This window comes from Nelumbo lutea, chromosome 3, assembly GCF_056320005.1.
Source record: "Nelumbo lutea isolate HS-2025 chromosome 3, American lotus-T2T, whole genome shotgun sequence".
Classification (NCBI taxonomy): Eukaryota; Viridiplantae; Streptophyta; class Magnoliopsida; order Proteales; family Nelumbonaceae; genus Nelumbo; species Nelumbo lutea.
In genome coordinates, this window is record NC_142686.1 from 113,675,052 (window position 1) to 113,692,040 (window position 16,989).

The 16,989-nt window shown below is 41.8% G+C and overlaps 1 protein-coding gene across 6 annotated transcripts in view; it reads right to left on the minus strand.

The window, feature by feature from the left end:
- Nucleotides 1–278: 278 nt before the first annotated feature.
- The window catches only part of LOC148867755 (haloacid dehalogenase-like hydrolase family protein), a 166,321-nt gene continuing 149,610 nt past the window's right edge, over nt 279–16,989 (minus strand). For all 6 annotated transcript variants that reach the window (XR_016109488.1, XR_016109486.1, XR_016109487.1 and 3 more), the window contains one exon: nt 279–777. Coding sequence is in view for 3 of the 6 variants with exons in the window: in XM_088975984.1 (XP_088832110.1) it covers nt 613–777 (165 nt within the window). In the remaining 3 variants the exon portion in view is untranslated. The remainder of the gene's footprint in view (nt 778–16,989) is intronic.

Sequence of the window (16,989 nt, forward strand, 5' to 3'; positions counted from 1 at the left end):
AAAGCTCGTTTGAGGTTGTCTGACATGGCAGACATTGCAAACCTCATTGGTTGACAGGTGGCAGAACTACAAATAACTATTAAGTTTGACAATGGAACTTTTTCATGAGAACGCATGAAGCCACTCTAAATACATGGTGCACATACGACTGGGTTTAGATCAACCACCACCAAGGCATGAGTCCCAACCAATCAGGTCTTTGGGACCGACCACCCTTTTATTCTATTACCGGTAGATGTTAACATTGCCAATCAAACCAGTAGTTTCTCCATCAAAAAAATAATTAAGCCAATGGTTCAGCTTATGACTTTTAATGTCAGATCTGTCAATGGTTAGCTTCCTTCTGTTTTGGTAATTCTTTTCTTCTTGGGGAGAATTCAGCTGCACTAGTCTCTGAACAGTAAAGTCCGCTTGGACATTAAAAAAGGGACAAAAAAATATCGATCAATCAATTTATCTGATAGATCAACTAGAAGCTGTTCCGGATGATCAAAATGCTACCACTTTAGTAGCTTCTTCACCTTTTCATGACTAGAATTAAGTGGCATGAATATAACCATGAATAAGAGATCTACATCAAACCTGCAGTACAAATATAGAAGGTGGTTTGCATTAACGGGAAACTTGTAGTTGTAAGCTCCCTGTGGGAACTTTGGGTTTCACCATAAATGGAAGTGTGATTTCTGCTGGGTTAGAGTCCAAAACTTTCCCCTTAAAAGGTACTTGAAAAGATATTGACTGGTATAAGCAGATCTCATCCTCCTTGCAGTAATATACCTGTCAAATACAGTACACTCAAAATAAGGATATGCTTAGTTTTCAGTGTGGCTTTTTCTTATTTACCTTTATTTCTTCATATTTATAGTAAACAGCATCATCTATGGTGGTAAAAATCTTATGGCATCAAACAGCATATTTTTTTCTATTATCATTCTGATAAATGAACATAGGTGTTTGGGGGCATCACCGTATTCAGAACATATTTGGATCCAACAATTGAAAACAACATTTATGCAAGAGTTTTCTGATGATTTGAAACTCGGGCAATTAATGGCAAACTACTTAAACCAGTTGAAAAACAGTCCACTTGATGTATGGAACTGTTTGAAATTAGATGCAAACCAGAAAATAAACAAACAAGAGAGAAGAGAAGAGAGAGCTGGCGGCAATGAGTGTTAGAGAATAAGAGGTTCGAACATAACCTCCCTCTAACACTCTAAACATCTTATTAAGAAGTTAATCTTTGACAAATTACAGAGAGGCTCTTAAGTGGGCAGGAAAATACAAAAAACAGAACATTACAGAGTATGGACCCAGAATAATGCCCATAACAGAGAGAAACATAATATAATATGAAATGACAGTCTATGGGCCATTCGACCCATCTCCTCTACACTCCCACTCGAGCTGAGCACAGATGTTAATCATGCCCAGCTTGCCAGTGTCATGTTGAAGCCTTGCCTTGGAAATGCCCTTGGTGAGGAAATCTGCAAATTGTCCTTCAGAAGTAATGAATGGAAGACACACTTCACCGAAGGAGACTCTTTCTCGAATAAAATGTCTATCAAACTCAATATGTTTGGTTCTATCATGTTGTATCGGGTTGTGAGCAATGTTGATTGCAGCCTGATTATCACAGTACAACATCATGGGTTTGTCATGATCAATCTCAAGTTCTTCCATTAAGAACCTTAGCCACAACAATTCTGAGACTCCATGTGCCATGGCTCTATACTCTGCTTCTGCGGAGGATCGGGCCACAACTGATTGTTTCTTACTCCTCCAAGAGACAACATTACCAGCCACCAGACTGCAATACCCTAAAGTAGATCTTCTATCATCAATATTTCCAGCCCAATCAGCATCAGTATAGGCTTCAAGTTTCAGATGACCATGCTTGGTAAATAGAATTCATTTTCCTGGAGAGACTTTCAGATAGCACAAAATCCGTTCTGCTGCTGCCATATGGGTATCTCTAGGAGCATGCATGAACTGTCTAATGCAACTGACAGCATACGCAATATCTGGCCTAGTCATGCACAGGTACAGAAGCTTCCCAAGAAGTCTCTGAAAGACCCCTTTGTCTTCCAAACAAAGTTCCATCCGAAGCTGAAAGTTTGTGACTCATATCAATGGGAGTTGTAGCTGGTCTTGCACCCATTTTTCCAATTTCAGACAACAAATCAAGGACATATTTCCTCTGGAAAATAAGAATCCCATCCTTGGATCTGACAACTTCTATGCCAAGGAAGTATTTCAACTCCCCCAGATCCTTAATCTCAAATTCTGTACGGAGGAAAGACTTAAGGGCCAAAATGCCTAAGGCATCATCACCAGTCACTATAATGTCATCAACATACACAATGAGATACACTGCTAGAGATCCACTTTTCTTCACAAAAAGAGTATGATCTGACTGTGTCTGAACATAGCCGAATTTAACAAGTGCAGCTCTAAATCTCTCAAACCAGGTTCTAGGAGATTGTTTGAGACCATAAAGAGATTTCTTCAATTTACATACCTTTCCTTGCATATCTTTCCCATACATTCCTGGAGGAAGACACATGTAGACGTCCTCATGTAAGTCACCATTCAGAAATGCATTCTTTACATCTAACTGATAGAGAGGCCAATCAAAGTGAGCTGCCAGAGATAAAAGAACCCTCATAGATGTCATCTTGGCAACAGGGGCAAAAGTCTCTAGGTAGTCAATCCCATATGTCTGTGTGTAGCCTTTTGCAACAAGTCTGGCCTTGTACCTCTCAATAGTCCCATCAGCCCTGCATTTAATGGTAAAAACCCACTTGCACCCAACTGGATCATTCCCTTCAGGCAAATCCACCATCTCCCAAGTACCATTTTCATGTAGAGCATCCATTTAAGTCTGCATGGCATCTCTCCATTCTGGAATCCCAAGAGCTTTTGATACAGACCTAGGAATGGGGTTAAAGCAATTAAAGAGAGGTAGGCAAAGTATGAAGGAGAAAGTAGGTCATAAGAAAGGTGTTTGGAAATGCAGTGTGCAGTACACTTCCGCTTTCCTTTCTTAACAACAATGGGGACATCAAGATCTGGGAAGGATGATTCCAAGGGAGCTGAAGCGGTACCTGTTATCTCATCTATGACTGGGAATGTATGGGCCTCATCTGTTGTAAGGGAAACTACTTGCTCATTCCTGGATCTCTTCCTTTGATACACTTTGGGATTATGGGTAGGACGAGGAGGTAAAGAAATAGGGGCACTAGGACAAGAGGAATGAAGTGGCTGATCCTCCTTTGATTCATTTGGTGAGGATACAAGCTTGTCAAGAGACTCAACTGGGACAGATAGGAAGAGGAAGAGCAAAAACTTGTGACAGACTCTCCCCCTGTTGACAATGTCCTTCCTGAGAGGAACCATAAAAAGGAGAAAGTTCATCAAAGGTAACATCCATAGAGACATGTTGGGTGCCAGTCTTTGGATCAAAACAACAATAACCCTTTTGTGTGGGGGAGTAACCAAGGAAGATGCATTTGTGGGCTTTTGGTTCAAACTTATGTCTCTGTACACTTGGAATGTGAACATAATAGATACAACCAAACACACAAAGAGGAATCGGGAAGAGATCCTTGTCTGGATGAAGAAGACTGAAGGGGGATTTAAACCCTAAAACCCTGGATGGCGTACGGTTTATGAGATAGGCATCAATAAGTACAACATCACCCCAAAATCTTATGGGAACATGTGAGGCAAACAAAAGGCTCCTTGCAACTTCAACAATATGTCTATTTTTCCTCTCAACAACTCCATTTTGTTCAGGGGTTCTAACACAGGAGCTTTGGTGAATAACCTCCATGTCAGAGAGATACAAGGATAAACTCTTCTCAAAATACTCTTTTGCATTGTCAGATCTGAAAACCTTAATTCTGGTATCAAATTGAGTTAAAACAAGCTCATGAAATTGCCTCACAAGTCTCGGGACTTCATCCCGGGATTTCATTAAGTATATCCAAGTGAATCTAAAAAAGTCATCAATAAACAAGATAAAATATTTGTAACCCTCCATAGAGGATAAGTGGTAAGGCCTCCACACATCAGAGTGTACAATATGGAAAGGAAAAGATCTTTTATTGCTCACAGGGTAATTGTTTCTACAATGCTTTAACAACTGACATGACTCACAATTGAGACTGGACACACTGACTCCCTTAAACAATTTGGGAAGCAGATGACTTAAAGCAGAAAAAGGTAAATGACCCAACCGACAATGACTCAACATAATTTGACTGACAGACTCTGAAGAAGTAGAACCAAAAGCAACATTCTTGGGATGATCAAAGCATTGGCTAGGGGTGTCGAGCAAGTATATTCCATTCGCTTCATGGCCACTCCCAATCACCTTCCGAGACTTCAGGTCCTGAAACACACAGTGAGAAGGGAAAAATGTTACATAAGTTGGTATTTAATTTAGGTACATGAAGAGTGGAAGATAAGAGTAAGGAGTCTGTAGGCTTGATAGTTCCCTTGCCAGGGCAAGAGAACCATTAGCTAAGGTGATTTTGTCACGACCAGGAAGCAAATCATATAAAACAAACAAAGTGGAAAGGTTGGTCATGTGATCAGAAGCACCTGAGTCTATGATCCAAGTGGTCTTGGGATTACCTGAGGTGGATGCATGGTTAGCAGAAGCCTTTATACCTGAGTGAGCAAATGCAGTGGTGGCTGGACTTCCAGAAGGGTTGGATGATGAAGTTACACCTTCAAGCTGGCTGATCATCTTTCCAAACTTCTCATATTCAGCTTTCATGGCTGCCAATTGTGCACTGGCAGACTCAACCTTTGTATCTGTACTTGTGGCTGCATGTGCACTTCCTGTCTTTCTACTATCATTCTTCTTCTGGAATCGGATAGGGGCGAGACTGGGATGCAATTTCCAGCACTTGTCCTTGGTGTGTTTCGGCTTCTTGCAATATTCACACACCACCTCCTTGTTTCCTGTGCCACTAGGAGCTCCTGTAACCCCTTTGGGTTTAATTCCCATATTTGCAAAATGATCATTGATACTGACTCCTTGAACCTGCACTTGCCTCCTATTTTCTTCACTGCTGACCAAAGCATATGCTTGAGACAATGAAACATCTTCTTTGGACAAGATATTTTGCTTTGTAATGTCATATTTAGAATTCAGCCCTGTCAAGAACTCAAAGACCCTATTCCTTTCAACCAATTTCCTGTATGTTTCAACATCCTTAGGGGTATCCCATGTCACAGCCTCTATCAAATCAATCTCTTGCCATAGAGATTTCAGGGCTGAGAAGTATGATGCAAGTGACTTCTCCCCCTACCTTAGATTCTTCACATCACTTCTCAGTTTATAGGCTCTGGCAACATTCAACTTCTGGGAGTAAGTTTCTGCAACACTATCACAGATTTCTTTAGCCGAGTTTATCCACAGATAATGTTGACTAATCTGTGGCTGCATTGAGTTCACAAGCCACCCAATCACTGTGTAGTTTTCTTGCACCCATCTCTTATAAGATGAATCATCCTCTAGAGGAGCTTTCTTGCTCCCAGAAATAAAACCCCATTTTCCTCTGCTACAAATATGGATTTTCATTGATTGTGACCAAGCCAAGTAGTTGGTCCCATCAAGTTTAACTGTAGTTACAGCCAACATAGAATCGGCTGTGTAGGTGGCGCACAGACCCCAGCGACTGCATCATCACCAAGATTTGGTCTACCTTTTCTTGCATTGCTTGGAATTGAATGGGGTCAACCGTAGCTGGTGGCTGCTGGGTTTCCTGGCGTAGGGGGCTACGATGGCAGGATTCCTGAGATGGGGATCGACTGTTGTGTTAGACAGTGTATGCCCTTAGCTCCAATCAGCATGATGTACATTATGACATTTGTTGTAAATTAATAAAGTACATATTTGATTTATGTTATCATGGTGTGTTTCTGTGCAATACCCTTAAACTGGACACATATGAGACTCGTGTTAGTTTAGAATCTTCACAGCCGTTGGATAGATCTGGGGAGATTTATCCTGCCAAGGCTGACACTGATGTGCCGCCAAGTTGGTTGGGGTGGCTTGTCTCAGTTGGCAGGGTGAGACCTGAGGTACATGCAGTGTGGGTTTTCTTGAAACCCTGAACCGGACCAAAATTCCAGTATTGCCCTGGACCTTGGAGATAGATGGGAAAAACTGGAATGTTACACCTGACCCTTAGACTCGATTATGATACTGCACTAGGTGTCGGATTGGGCTGTCTTTGATATGCCAATCAGTGAGATCCTTAGAGGGGGTCAAAACCTTGGTATGTTGGGAAAGTCCGAGAATTCATCTGAGTGGGTGATCATAGTGACAGGATCAGCCCCTTTGTCGGACAAAGTGAATGACCGGGGGTGCACTCTTTGATGGAAACCTAAACTGCCGGCAGTTGATTTCAACTGTTGAAATTTGTTCTGCAAAATATATTTATATAGAGATATATGGTTTCAAAATGTTTGCAAAAGGTTTTAATTCCCAGGATCCATGTGAGTGGAGAGTGCAGCACTGCACCTTGCAGCCGAGGGAGAGATCCTCTCTTGTCAGGCAGTGTTTGATCATTATGGGCTGAGAGGTTAAGTGTAAGACCATTGAGGATTATACTTGATGGTCTAATCTAGCATCTGCCCATAGTCCTTGGGCCTTCATAAGATGGCTGGACCCAAGGACCATTTAGTGTAAATGTTGGGCCCATTAAGAGCCCATAGTGATGGACTCAGGGGTTCATTGTATTCAGCAGTGAATTCGGCCAGGCCTTGTAATAGAGGCTAGGTTGAACCCATGTGGCTGATGTGTAGATCAATGATAGGGTCCCACGCTATACAAAGAGAGCAAAGCTAACCAGCATTAAAGTGGAAGTGAGTCTGAAAGCTTGATGGGCCTAAAAGCCCATTTCGAACTGGGTTAATTAGATTAATTAAATAGGGGTGGATCTGGGATTTGGATCAGCAGATAAGATAAGGGATTATCCTTATCCACTTAAAGAGTCCAGATCCAAACAAAGATTTGGATCAAAGGAACTCCTAATTTGATTAGGAAGGTTTATCCTTATTTGCAGATGGATTATCCTTATCACTTAAAGAGTTCAGATCCAAATAAAAGATTTGCAGGGCGAACCTCCAAAGACACACTCACTGAATACAGAGAGAAGACCACAAGTTAAACTGATCTCGCCTTCTGCTCTTTTTCTTCCTGCTCTTGCTGCCCTACCCTATTCGATCTCTAATTCTTGGATTGGATTAAGATTCGATCTTAATATTGTTTCTTGCCAGAAGAAACAATTTAGAAGCTGTGCTCACTCTCCCATTCGATTCTTGTTCAAAAATCACTAGTTCTTGGTGAAGAACTACCTGCTGATCCTGCCTCATCCTAAGTTGTGTCATCTTCAGTGGAAGGAGGATTTGGTACTCTTTGGGCGTGAACACCTACGCTGGGAGGAACATTCTTGCGTGGATTCCATATCAAGCATATCCCTCCCTTGATTTGGTTTCAGATTTGGTCCGGTTTGGTTACAAGAACGAACCTTGAAATTGCAGTTTTCTAAATTGGAAATAGGATTCCCGGATGGGAGTAAAGAAATTTTTGAAATTTCACCCAACCTTCCTGTAGGGTTCGACCATCCATATGATGGATCTCCCATCCCTTCATGTTGAACACGTAGAGTGGTTTCTTGGCATCTTGATTGCTTCTTGCGTGCGCGACGATAGAGATTCAAGAAAGGTTTTTTGTGCATTTCCCATAGACGACGCCAATTTGATGCTGCTCGATCCGAGTTGGTGCAGGAACCGAGGTCACAATTAGATAATCCTTGCCAACTGGGCGGAGCTGAGGTGGAAGGAAGAAGCCGCGCAATGAGATCTATGAACAAGAAATTGTTAGAGGCCCGAGGAGTTATCCCCAGGTAGATACTCCGACGTTCAAGTCAGTAGAAGGAAGTGGGGGTCGGGCCGAGCAATTGGAGAACAGTGCTGGTTCGAGCAGTATAACGGTATGAGAACTAGAAGTTGGATCCCTTACCTCGAGAGGGGAGTACCTTTTTTATAGCCGAAGGTCCGTGTCCTGATCGGATTAGGCTTCCAGGGTTGTCGGGATGAGGTTAACCGCCGAGGTCTTCGAGATGAGACCTGATCCCCAGTGAAATGGTCCCCATCCGCTCTCCAATCTTGGTCGTGCTTATCCACATGATGTGGAGCCGATGTGGCTAGGGGGATAAGGTGGGGACCACGGAGGTAGTATGGCACTGTCGAGGCTGCGGAGTTGAGGTAGGCCGTGGAGGTGGTGGCACGACGCTGATGTGGCCAAGGTGATTGGGTGGCCACGTGGTACCCAAAACCAGCTCGACCATGACCCGAACAATGAGCAATAAATATTTGGGTGCAAGATTGTGAATAGGAAGAAGCAAAATTGAGGCATATAAAGACTTGCTGGACAAAGTTAAGCAAAGAATGTCTCTATGGAAAACATCTCTTCTTTCACAAGCGGGCAGGACTACAATGATCAAATCAATAACCCAGTTGTTGAGTGGGCTGACTTGTGTTTAGTTTATTTTCTTTTAAGTTAAGATGTTGTTGGGCCTTGGGCCCATTAGTTTTTATTTTTTTAAAGAGCTGTAATTACTTAGTTTGAGTTGCCGCCCTACTAAGGGCATCCTTGTAATATCTCATACTTAAGTTAATTATAAATAGAATGAGGGGCTGGCGGCTAGGGTTATGTAAATCTATCATAGTCGACCTTCTTCTCTTTTCTCACCTTTTTCTCTCTTGCTGAAATCCCCAACTTTCTACTCTCCCTTTCACAAGAAGCTTGGCTGAAATCAGCACATAAGGTTTTCTACTTGGTATCAGAGCAGGTTGAAGGTTCTTGAAGAGATTTATTCCTGCAGCCCTAGATCGACCGACTGCATGGAGTTTTAAGAGGCTGATCGAAGCTTTTAGGTAAGCCCAGTTTTTGGATTTTCTTGATGGATCTGTATGCCCTATAGCTGGTCTAGGGTTTCTCATCAGAATCAGGAAAAACTGGAGAAAGGGGAAGAGTCCTGATTTTGTTGGACTCTTCAATTTTGACCTAGGTAGTGGTGCCCTATTTTTCTAGGGTTCCTCTGGGTTTTTTGTAAGGGGCAATTCAAGTTCCACGTGGTTTGGAGGCCTCTAGAGAGGGCGGTTGCTTCTTCTCTCTCTTCTCCCCATCCCACTGAAAAGGAATCTTTCGTGGGAAGAAAGTCCAGGACACCAAAGGAGTGTCGTTGGTTCCAAAAGGTATTCTGTTTATTCTTGTTGCATTTTTTAGCTGTTTTCTGGACCTCTTTGAGACACATGGAGGGACACAGAGTTGAATATAAGCCTGGGAATGAAATGAGACCAGTGGGAGGAGGTGCTGGAGACCCCTTCGGAGCCGGAACCATTACTACAATTAGGTTGGATGGTACAAATTACTTAGAATGGTCCCAATCTGCAAAGATGGCCATTGGGGCTCGTGGAAAATTGGGGTATATTACTGGTGAAGAGGTAAAACCCGAAACTAGCAACTCCCGGTGGGTGCAAGAAAATTATATGGTAATGACATGGTTGTGTAATTCTATGTTGCCACATATAAGTAAAAGCTTTTTATGGGCAAACACTGCTAAGGAGATATGGGATGGGGTTGCAGAGACCTATTCACAGAAGGAGAATGTTGCTAGGGCTTATCAACTGAGGAATCAGATTATTGCTACTAGGCAGGGAGATAGATCTGTTGCAGCTTATTTTTTAGTCCTTAAGACCCTGTGGCAGGAGATTGACCATCTAGAGAACTTTGCTTGGGAAACCACCAAGGATGCAACTACCTATCAAAAACACTTAAAGAAGTATAGGGTGTTCGAATTCCTTGCTGGCCTTAACCCTGAGTATGACATTGCACGACAACATCTTCTTTCTAGGGACAGTGTCACTCTCTCCCAAGCATATGCATTCGTCTTAGGAGAGGAGTGCAGGAGGGATGTAATGATGAAGAATCTCATGTCTGATCAGTCTGCTATGGTAAGTGCTGTGAAACCTAAACAGAATGGCACTGAGAACAAGAAGGAAGACAAAAGGGACTTAGTCTGTGACTATTGTAAGAAACCAAAGCATACAAGAGATACTTGCTGGAAGCTTCACCCACATCTTGTGCCGACTAGATTGAAGAATAAGAGAGGAAATGCACATATGGCAGTTACTGGTGACACTCCGGAACCCCCTACTACAGCTGCCTTGGAGTCTGTTGCAACTGCTGCAGTAAGGGCCGAGCTTGAGAGGTTTGGGTTACTTCTGAATCAGAGGGTTACTCCAGATTCTGCTGATACAGATCCAGGTATTCCTCTTGATCCCTCTACTATTTCAGTTCCCATTGGTCCCACTAACACTGTTACAAATAACCTTGATCTCCCTATTGCTCTTAGAAAAGGGAAGAGGAAGTGCACTGCTCATTGCATATCACAATACTTATCCTACAGTGGACTTTCTCCTTCCTACCGTGCTTTTCTCTCTTCTCTTGATTCCGTGTCTATACCCAAGGGTGTTAGTGAGGCTCTCTCCAATCCTGATTGGAAGGCAACTATGCAAGAAGAGATGGAAGCTTTGATTAAGAATCAGACATGGGAGATTGTGGACCTACCAGAAGGCAAGGAGGCAGTTGGATGCAGATGGGTTTACACAGTAAACCATAAGGCAGATGGAAGCATAGAGAGGTACAAGGCAAGACTTGTTGCAAAAGGATACACATAGACCTATGGCATTGATTATCTAGAGACCTTTGCACCAGTCGCAAAGATGACCTCTGTTCGGATACTCCTTTCTCTTGCTGCCTCATACTCTTGGTCCTTGTTTCAACTAGATGTGAAGAATGCTTTCCTAAATGGGGATCTACAAGAAGAGGTGTATATGGATCTTCCAGCTGGTTTTTATGATAATGCTAAAGAGGGAAAGGTATGCAAGTTGAAGAAGTCACTATATAGCTTGAAACAACCCCCAAAGCATGGCTCGACAGATTCAGAAAGGCCCTGATTGTTTTTGGCTATACTCAAACTCAATCTAATCACACATTGTTTGTGAAGTGCAAGGGATCCTTGGTGTCAATCCTAATTGTTTATGTGGATGATATTGTTGTCACTGGGAATGATCTGAGAGAGATTGATAGTCTGAAGAGGAACCTGCATAAGGAATTTGAGATTAATGACCTTGGAGAACTGAGATACTTCTTAGGCATTGAAATTGCAAGATTGAAACATGGAATTTTTATCTCTCAAAGGAATTATGTCTTGGACCTTCTCCAAGAAACAGGTAAACTTGGAAAAAAGGCAGCTAGCACCCCCATTGATCAGAACCATAGAATCAGTGCAGCAGAAGGTAAACCAGTAAAGGACCTTGGGAGGTACCAAAGACTTGTGGGTCGGCTACTATACTTGTGCATGACAAGACCGGACATCTGCTATGCAGTAAGTGTAGTGAGCCAATACATGCATGCTCCACGAGACCAGCACTGGAAGGCAGTTGACAGGATCCTTGCTTATCTGAAGGGACATCCAGGCAGAGGCATATTGTTTACTGATCATGGACAGCTCAAGCTAGAGACCTATATAGATGCGGACTGGGCAGGATGCCTCGATGACAGAAGATCAACTTCAGGAGTGTGCACCCTAGTTGGGGGTAACCTAGTCTCATGGAAGAGTAAAAAACAAACAGTTGTGGCAAGATCAAGTGTAGAAGCCGAATATAGGGCCATGGCACATGAAATTTCAGAACTTCTCTAGATCCATTCTCTGTTGGAAGAAATCGGTGTTCAGGCAGAAGAACCTATGATGCTATATTGCGATAACCAGGCAACAATTAATATTGCTTATAATCCAGTCCAGCATGACCGAACTAAGCACATTGAAGTAGATAGACATTTTATCAGAGAAAGGGTAACTTCTGGAGAAGTTTGTCTTCCATACATTTCTTCTGATCTGCAGCTTGCTGATGTCCTCACAAAAGGCGTTGCAAAGAATAAGCTGGAGCATGATCTACGCAAGTTGGGGATGTATGACATCTACTCCCAACTTGAGGGGGAGTGTTGAGTGGGCCGGCTTGTGTTTAGTTTATTTTCTTTTAAGTTAAGATGTTGTTGGGCCTTGGGCCCATTAGTTTTTATTTTTTTAAAGAGCTGTAATTACTTAGTTTGAGTTGCCGCCCTACTAAGGGCATCCTTGTAATATCTCATACTTAAGTTAATTATAAATAGAATGAGGGACTGGCAGCTAGGGTTATGTAAATCTATCATAGTCGACCTTCTTCTCTTTTCTCACCTTTTTCTCTCTTGCTGAAATCCCCAACTTTCTACTCTCCCTTTCACAAGAAGCTTGGCTGAAATCAGCACATAAGGTTTTCTACTCCAGTCTTTCCCCGTATACTCGATGTCTTCTATCATCGTTCCCAAAAAAGATTACTTCTGAAATGGAAAAACTTCAAAGATTCTTTTGGTGGAAAGGAAACTTTAATAACAAAACTTTACATACACTAAATTGGGAGATAATGTGCAAATCAAAGAAGGAAGGAGGGCTTGGATTTAGAAAGTTAAGTGAGATGAATGAGGCTTTGTTTGCTAAACAAATTTGGAGGTTTCTAATAGAGCCTGGGAGATTGTGGGTAAGAGTTATAAAGGAGAAATATTTGCAAAAAGGCTCCATTTTCATCATGCAACCAAAGCAAAATGGTTCTCTATGGTGGAAACAGATATTGTCCACAGCCAAAAAGTTGAAATTTGATTTCATTTCGCAAATAAAGGATGGTAAAAATGTTAGTGTTTTTCATGTTCCTTGGATTCCATCTGTACACGGGGGATATGCAACACCATCCTCTCTTTCTATAAACATAGATAGGAATATCAAAGTCAAGGATTTAATTCTCTCAAGTGGAGAATGGGACGAGCAAGCTTTAGACCAAGTGTTAGATGCTGAGGTGGTGAGGGAAGTGTAGAAAATACACATTGCTTCTCATTTAACAGAAGACCAAGTGTTGTGGAAGCACTCTCGATCTCATAAATATTCTGTTAAGTATGCATATCAGTGTTTCACAAGGAACTATCCCCCATCTTCATCTCATACAGTTCACTGGAACAACATATGGGCCTTGAGAAACGCTTTCGGGTTCCAAATGTTCATTTGGAAAGTTTTCTGGGAGGTAGTACCCACAAAAGACAAGCTGTTTTTTCTCAATAATGAAGATAGGTTTTGTGTTTTATGCCAAAAGGAGATGGAATCAGAACTGCATCTCTTTTTTAAATGCTCTTTTGCAAGGGGCAGTTTGGTGTGGTTTACAGTTGAATCTTTGTCTCCCTACTGATGAAAGCACCTCTATTCATGACCACATCAATAAGTGATTAAATGGACTTCCTACCCAATTTACTAAGAGTGAAAAAAGTTTTTATTTGGGGAAAGTGGCAATTGCGTTGAAATGTATATGGGATATCAGAAACAAGAAAATACATGAAAGTCTTTGTCCTGATCCAATCTGGATAGTTAAAACTACTCACAACTACATTATTTCACTAGAGAATCCCCCACTTTTACAAATCCAGGAGGAAAGGCAATCTACATCTCCTTATACCTTGTATACAGATGGTGCCTTCTCCCTAGTTTTCAAGGCACCAAGGCGAGGCTAGGCGACAGGGGGACGCCTTGTTGCCTAGTCATCTAGGTGGGAGCCTAGGTGATGCTAGGAGAGGGATTTCTTTAAGTAAAACCCTAGATCCTAGTGTAGTTCCCTAGGTTCCATAATTTTCATAAGAAAAGTATAAATTTCATGTTTAAGTCTAGAAAATCAACATTTTATGAGAAGAAAAAGAACAAAGTAAAGAAAATTCAAAAAATATAGGGGCTGAACCCCTACTTTTGTTATAGGATAGAAGAAAAGAAAAGGTGGAAGAAGAAGAAGAAGACGTGGAAGAAGAAAATGTGTTGATTAGACAAAATTTTAAGTTCTTCCCTTGCTTATAGGTTCAGTGTTTGCTGGAAAACAACAGTTGAAGAAGAAGAAGAAGAAGAAGATTTGAGAATGGCGGCTTACTCACTTCAGCCGGCCCTACAATCTTATATAGATGTTTACAAAGTAATGTTACATGAATGGACTAGAATGCCCCTGATTAGTGATGGGACACCTAGACAAATAAAAAAATTAAGCAAGTTTAGGCCCAATAACTAAGAACTTAAGACACAAATATGACTAACATAAACACTAAACCAGCCGAACCAACACTCCCCCTCAAGCTAAGCATGGATGTCAGTCATGTTTAGCTTGCCAAGTAAGTCTAAGAATTTCGTTGAAGCTAGTCCTTTCGTTAGCACATCTACAATTTGCATCTCGGAAGGACTATAAGGAATGCAGAGTTCCCCTGAGACTATCCTTTCTTTAACGAAGTATCGGTCAATCTCAATATGCTTCGTCCTATCATGTTGCACTGGATTATTTGCAATGTTGATGGCAGCCTTGTTGTCACAGTACAGCCTAAGAGGACACTCGACCTTTATCCTGAGCTAACCAAGAAGGGTCCTAAGCCACAATAGTTCAACAACACCATGAGCCATAACTTGATATTCAGCCTCTGCACTTGATCTAGCAACCACATTCTGCTTTTTACTTCGCCATGTAATCAAATTCCCTCCAACGAACGTGCAATACCCAGAAGTAGACTTCCTGTCTCCAACAGAACCAGCCCAATCTGCATCAGTATATGCTTCAATTTCAATTTTATTGTGTTTTTTGAACAGAATTCCTTTTCCTGGGCAAGTCTTCAAGTACCTAAAAATCCTTTCCGCTGCTCTCATATGAGGAATCTTTGGAGAGTGCATGAAATGGCTGACAACATGTACAACATAAGCAATATTTGGCGAGTGAGAGACAGATATATCAACTTCCCTACCAGTTTTTGGTATCTCTCTTTATCAAGGTAGTCCTCTCCTACTGATTCCTGTAGACCATGGTTCTGTTCTATTGGAGTATCTGCTGGTCTACTCCCCATCATACCTGTCTCCTCTAGAAGATCAAGGACATACTTCCGTTGACATATATAGATGCCCTCTTGTGACCTAGCAACTTCAATTCCAAGGAAGTATCTCAAATGGCCCAAGTCTTTGATCTCAAACTCAGAAGCCAAGAACTCCTTCAATCTTTTTATCTCTTCTAGATCATTCCCTGTAATCACCATGTCATCCACATAGACGATGAGTGCCGTAAGTCTGCTATCCTATTTCCTTATGAACAATGTATGATCTGCACCACTTTGAGTGTATCCCACTCTCTTCATGGCCCCATAAAGCTTCTCAAACCAAGCCCGAGGAGACTGCTTAAGACCATATAATGCTTTCCTCAGTTTACACACTTTCCCATCAAAGCCATAACCTGGTGGAGGATCCATGAATACCTCTTCATGTAGATCGCCATTTGGGAAAGCGTTCTTCACATCCAACTGATGTAGCTCCCATGAGAAGTTTGCAGATAATGACAATAGAACCCGGATTGTGTTGAGCTTCGCGACCGGAGCAAAGGTCTCTTTGTAGTCAATCCCTTCTTTTTGAGTAAACCCTTTTACTACAAGTCTGGCCTTGTATCTTTCAATGGACCCGTCTTCCCTATGTTTCACAGTGAACACCCACTTACATCCCATAGTGCTCTTCCCTTCTGGTAGATCCACTAATTCCCAAGTCCTTGCTTTTATTAAGGCTTTCATTTCTTCATTCATAGCCTCTCTCTATCTTGGGTCAGACACAACCTTTGAGTACCTAGTAGAGACATGCACGGAAGAGAGAGCAGACACAAAGGAATAATAACGAGGAGATAAACGTGATAAGAAACAAATTCAGCAATGGGGTGTCAGATACTACAAGAATGGGTAGACTTACGAAGAGCAATAGGGAGATCCAAATCAGAAGTATGAGTGATAAGATTACCTGGAGTTGCTGAGACAGATTGATCTAAGTCTGATTGGTTGCTGCCATGAGTTAGAGGGTCTTTTTTCGTTCTGTTGTAGTTGATTCTTATATCTTTTTGTTGCTTACTAGTGTCCTCAGTTACATCTGTAGCATCAAGAGTGGTAACAGGTTCAATGGGAGCCTCACTAGATTCACTTGGGATGCTACAACTAGGAGGATCAGGAGGAGAAGATGGAAGCCCCGAGGTAGAAAGAGGCACAAAAAAAGAGGGGGAAGAAGAATCCTCTTCCATCCCACTAGTCTCCCCCTGAAGAGGATTCTGGGAAGAATGAAAATAAGATTGAGACTCAAAATATACCACATCTTTAGTGACGTATTTCTTCTTGGTAACGAGATCATAACACTTGTAACCCTTATGTGTAGGAGAGTACCCTAGAAAGATTCATTTTGTAGCTCTAGGATCTAACTTGGTCTTCTTTGGATCCTTTACATGTATAAAACATACACAACCAAATACTCTAGGTGGAAGAGGAAAGTCTGGAAGATTAGGACAAAGGACAGAGAAAGGAGTTTTCATACCCAACACCTTGGATGGCATACAATTTATCAGATATGATGTGGTAAGGACTGCTTGAGACCAATAGTGCTTGAGAACCTTGTGCTGAAATAGTAAAGCTCGAGTGGTCTCCAATAAGTGTCTATTTTTGCGCTCAGCAACCCCATTCTGTTGAGGGGTACTAGCACAAGATGACTGGTGTAGCATGCCTGCATTCTCCATGAACAGGTTCAAGGATCTTTCAAAATATTCAGCAGCATTGTCTGAACGGAATTGCTTAATCTTCTTGTCAAATTGAGTTTCAATCATTTTACAAAATGCCATGGTTATCCATGGCACTTCATCACGTCCTTTTAACAAGTAGATCCATGTGCATCGAGAATAGTGATCAATAAAACTGATAAAGTAACGAAATCCATCTATAGAAACAAGAGGTGAAGGGCCCCAAACATCAGAATGGACCAAATCAAAAGGAGCTTGAATTTC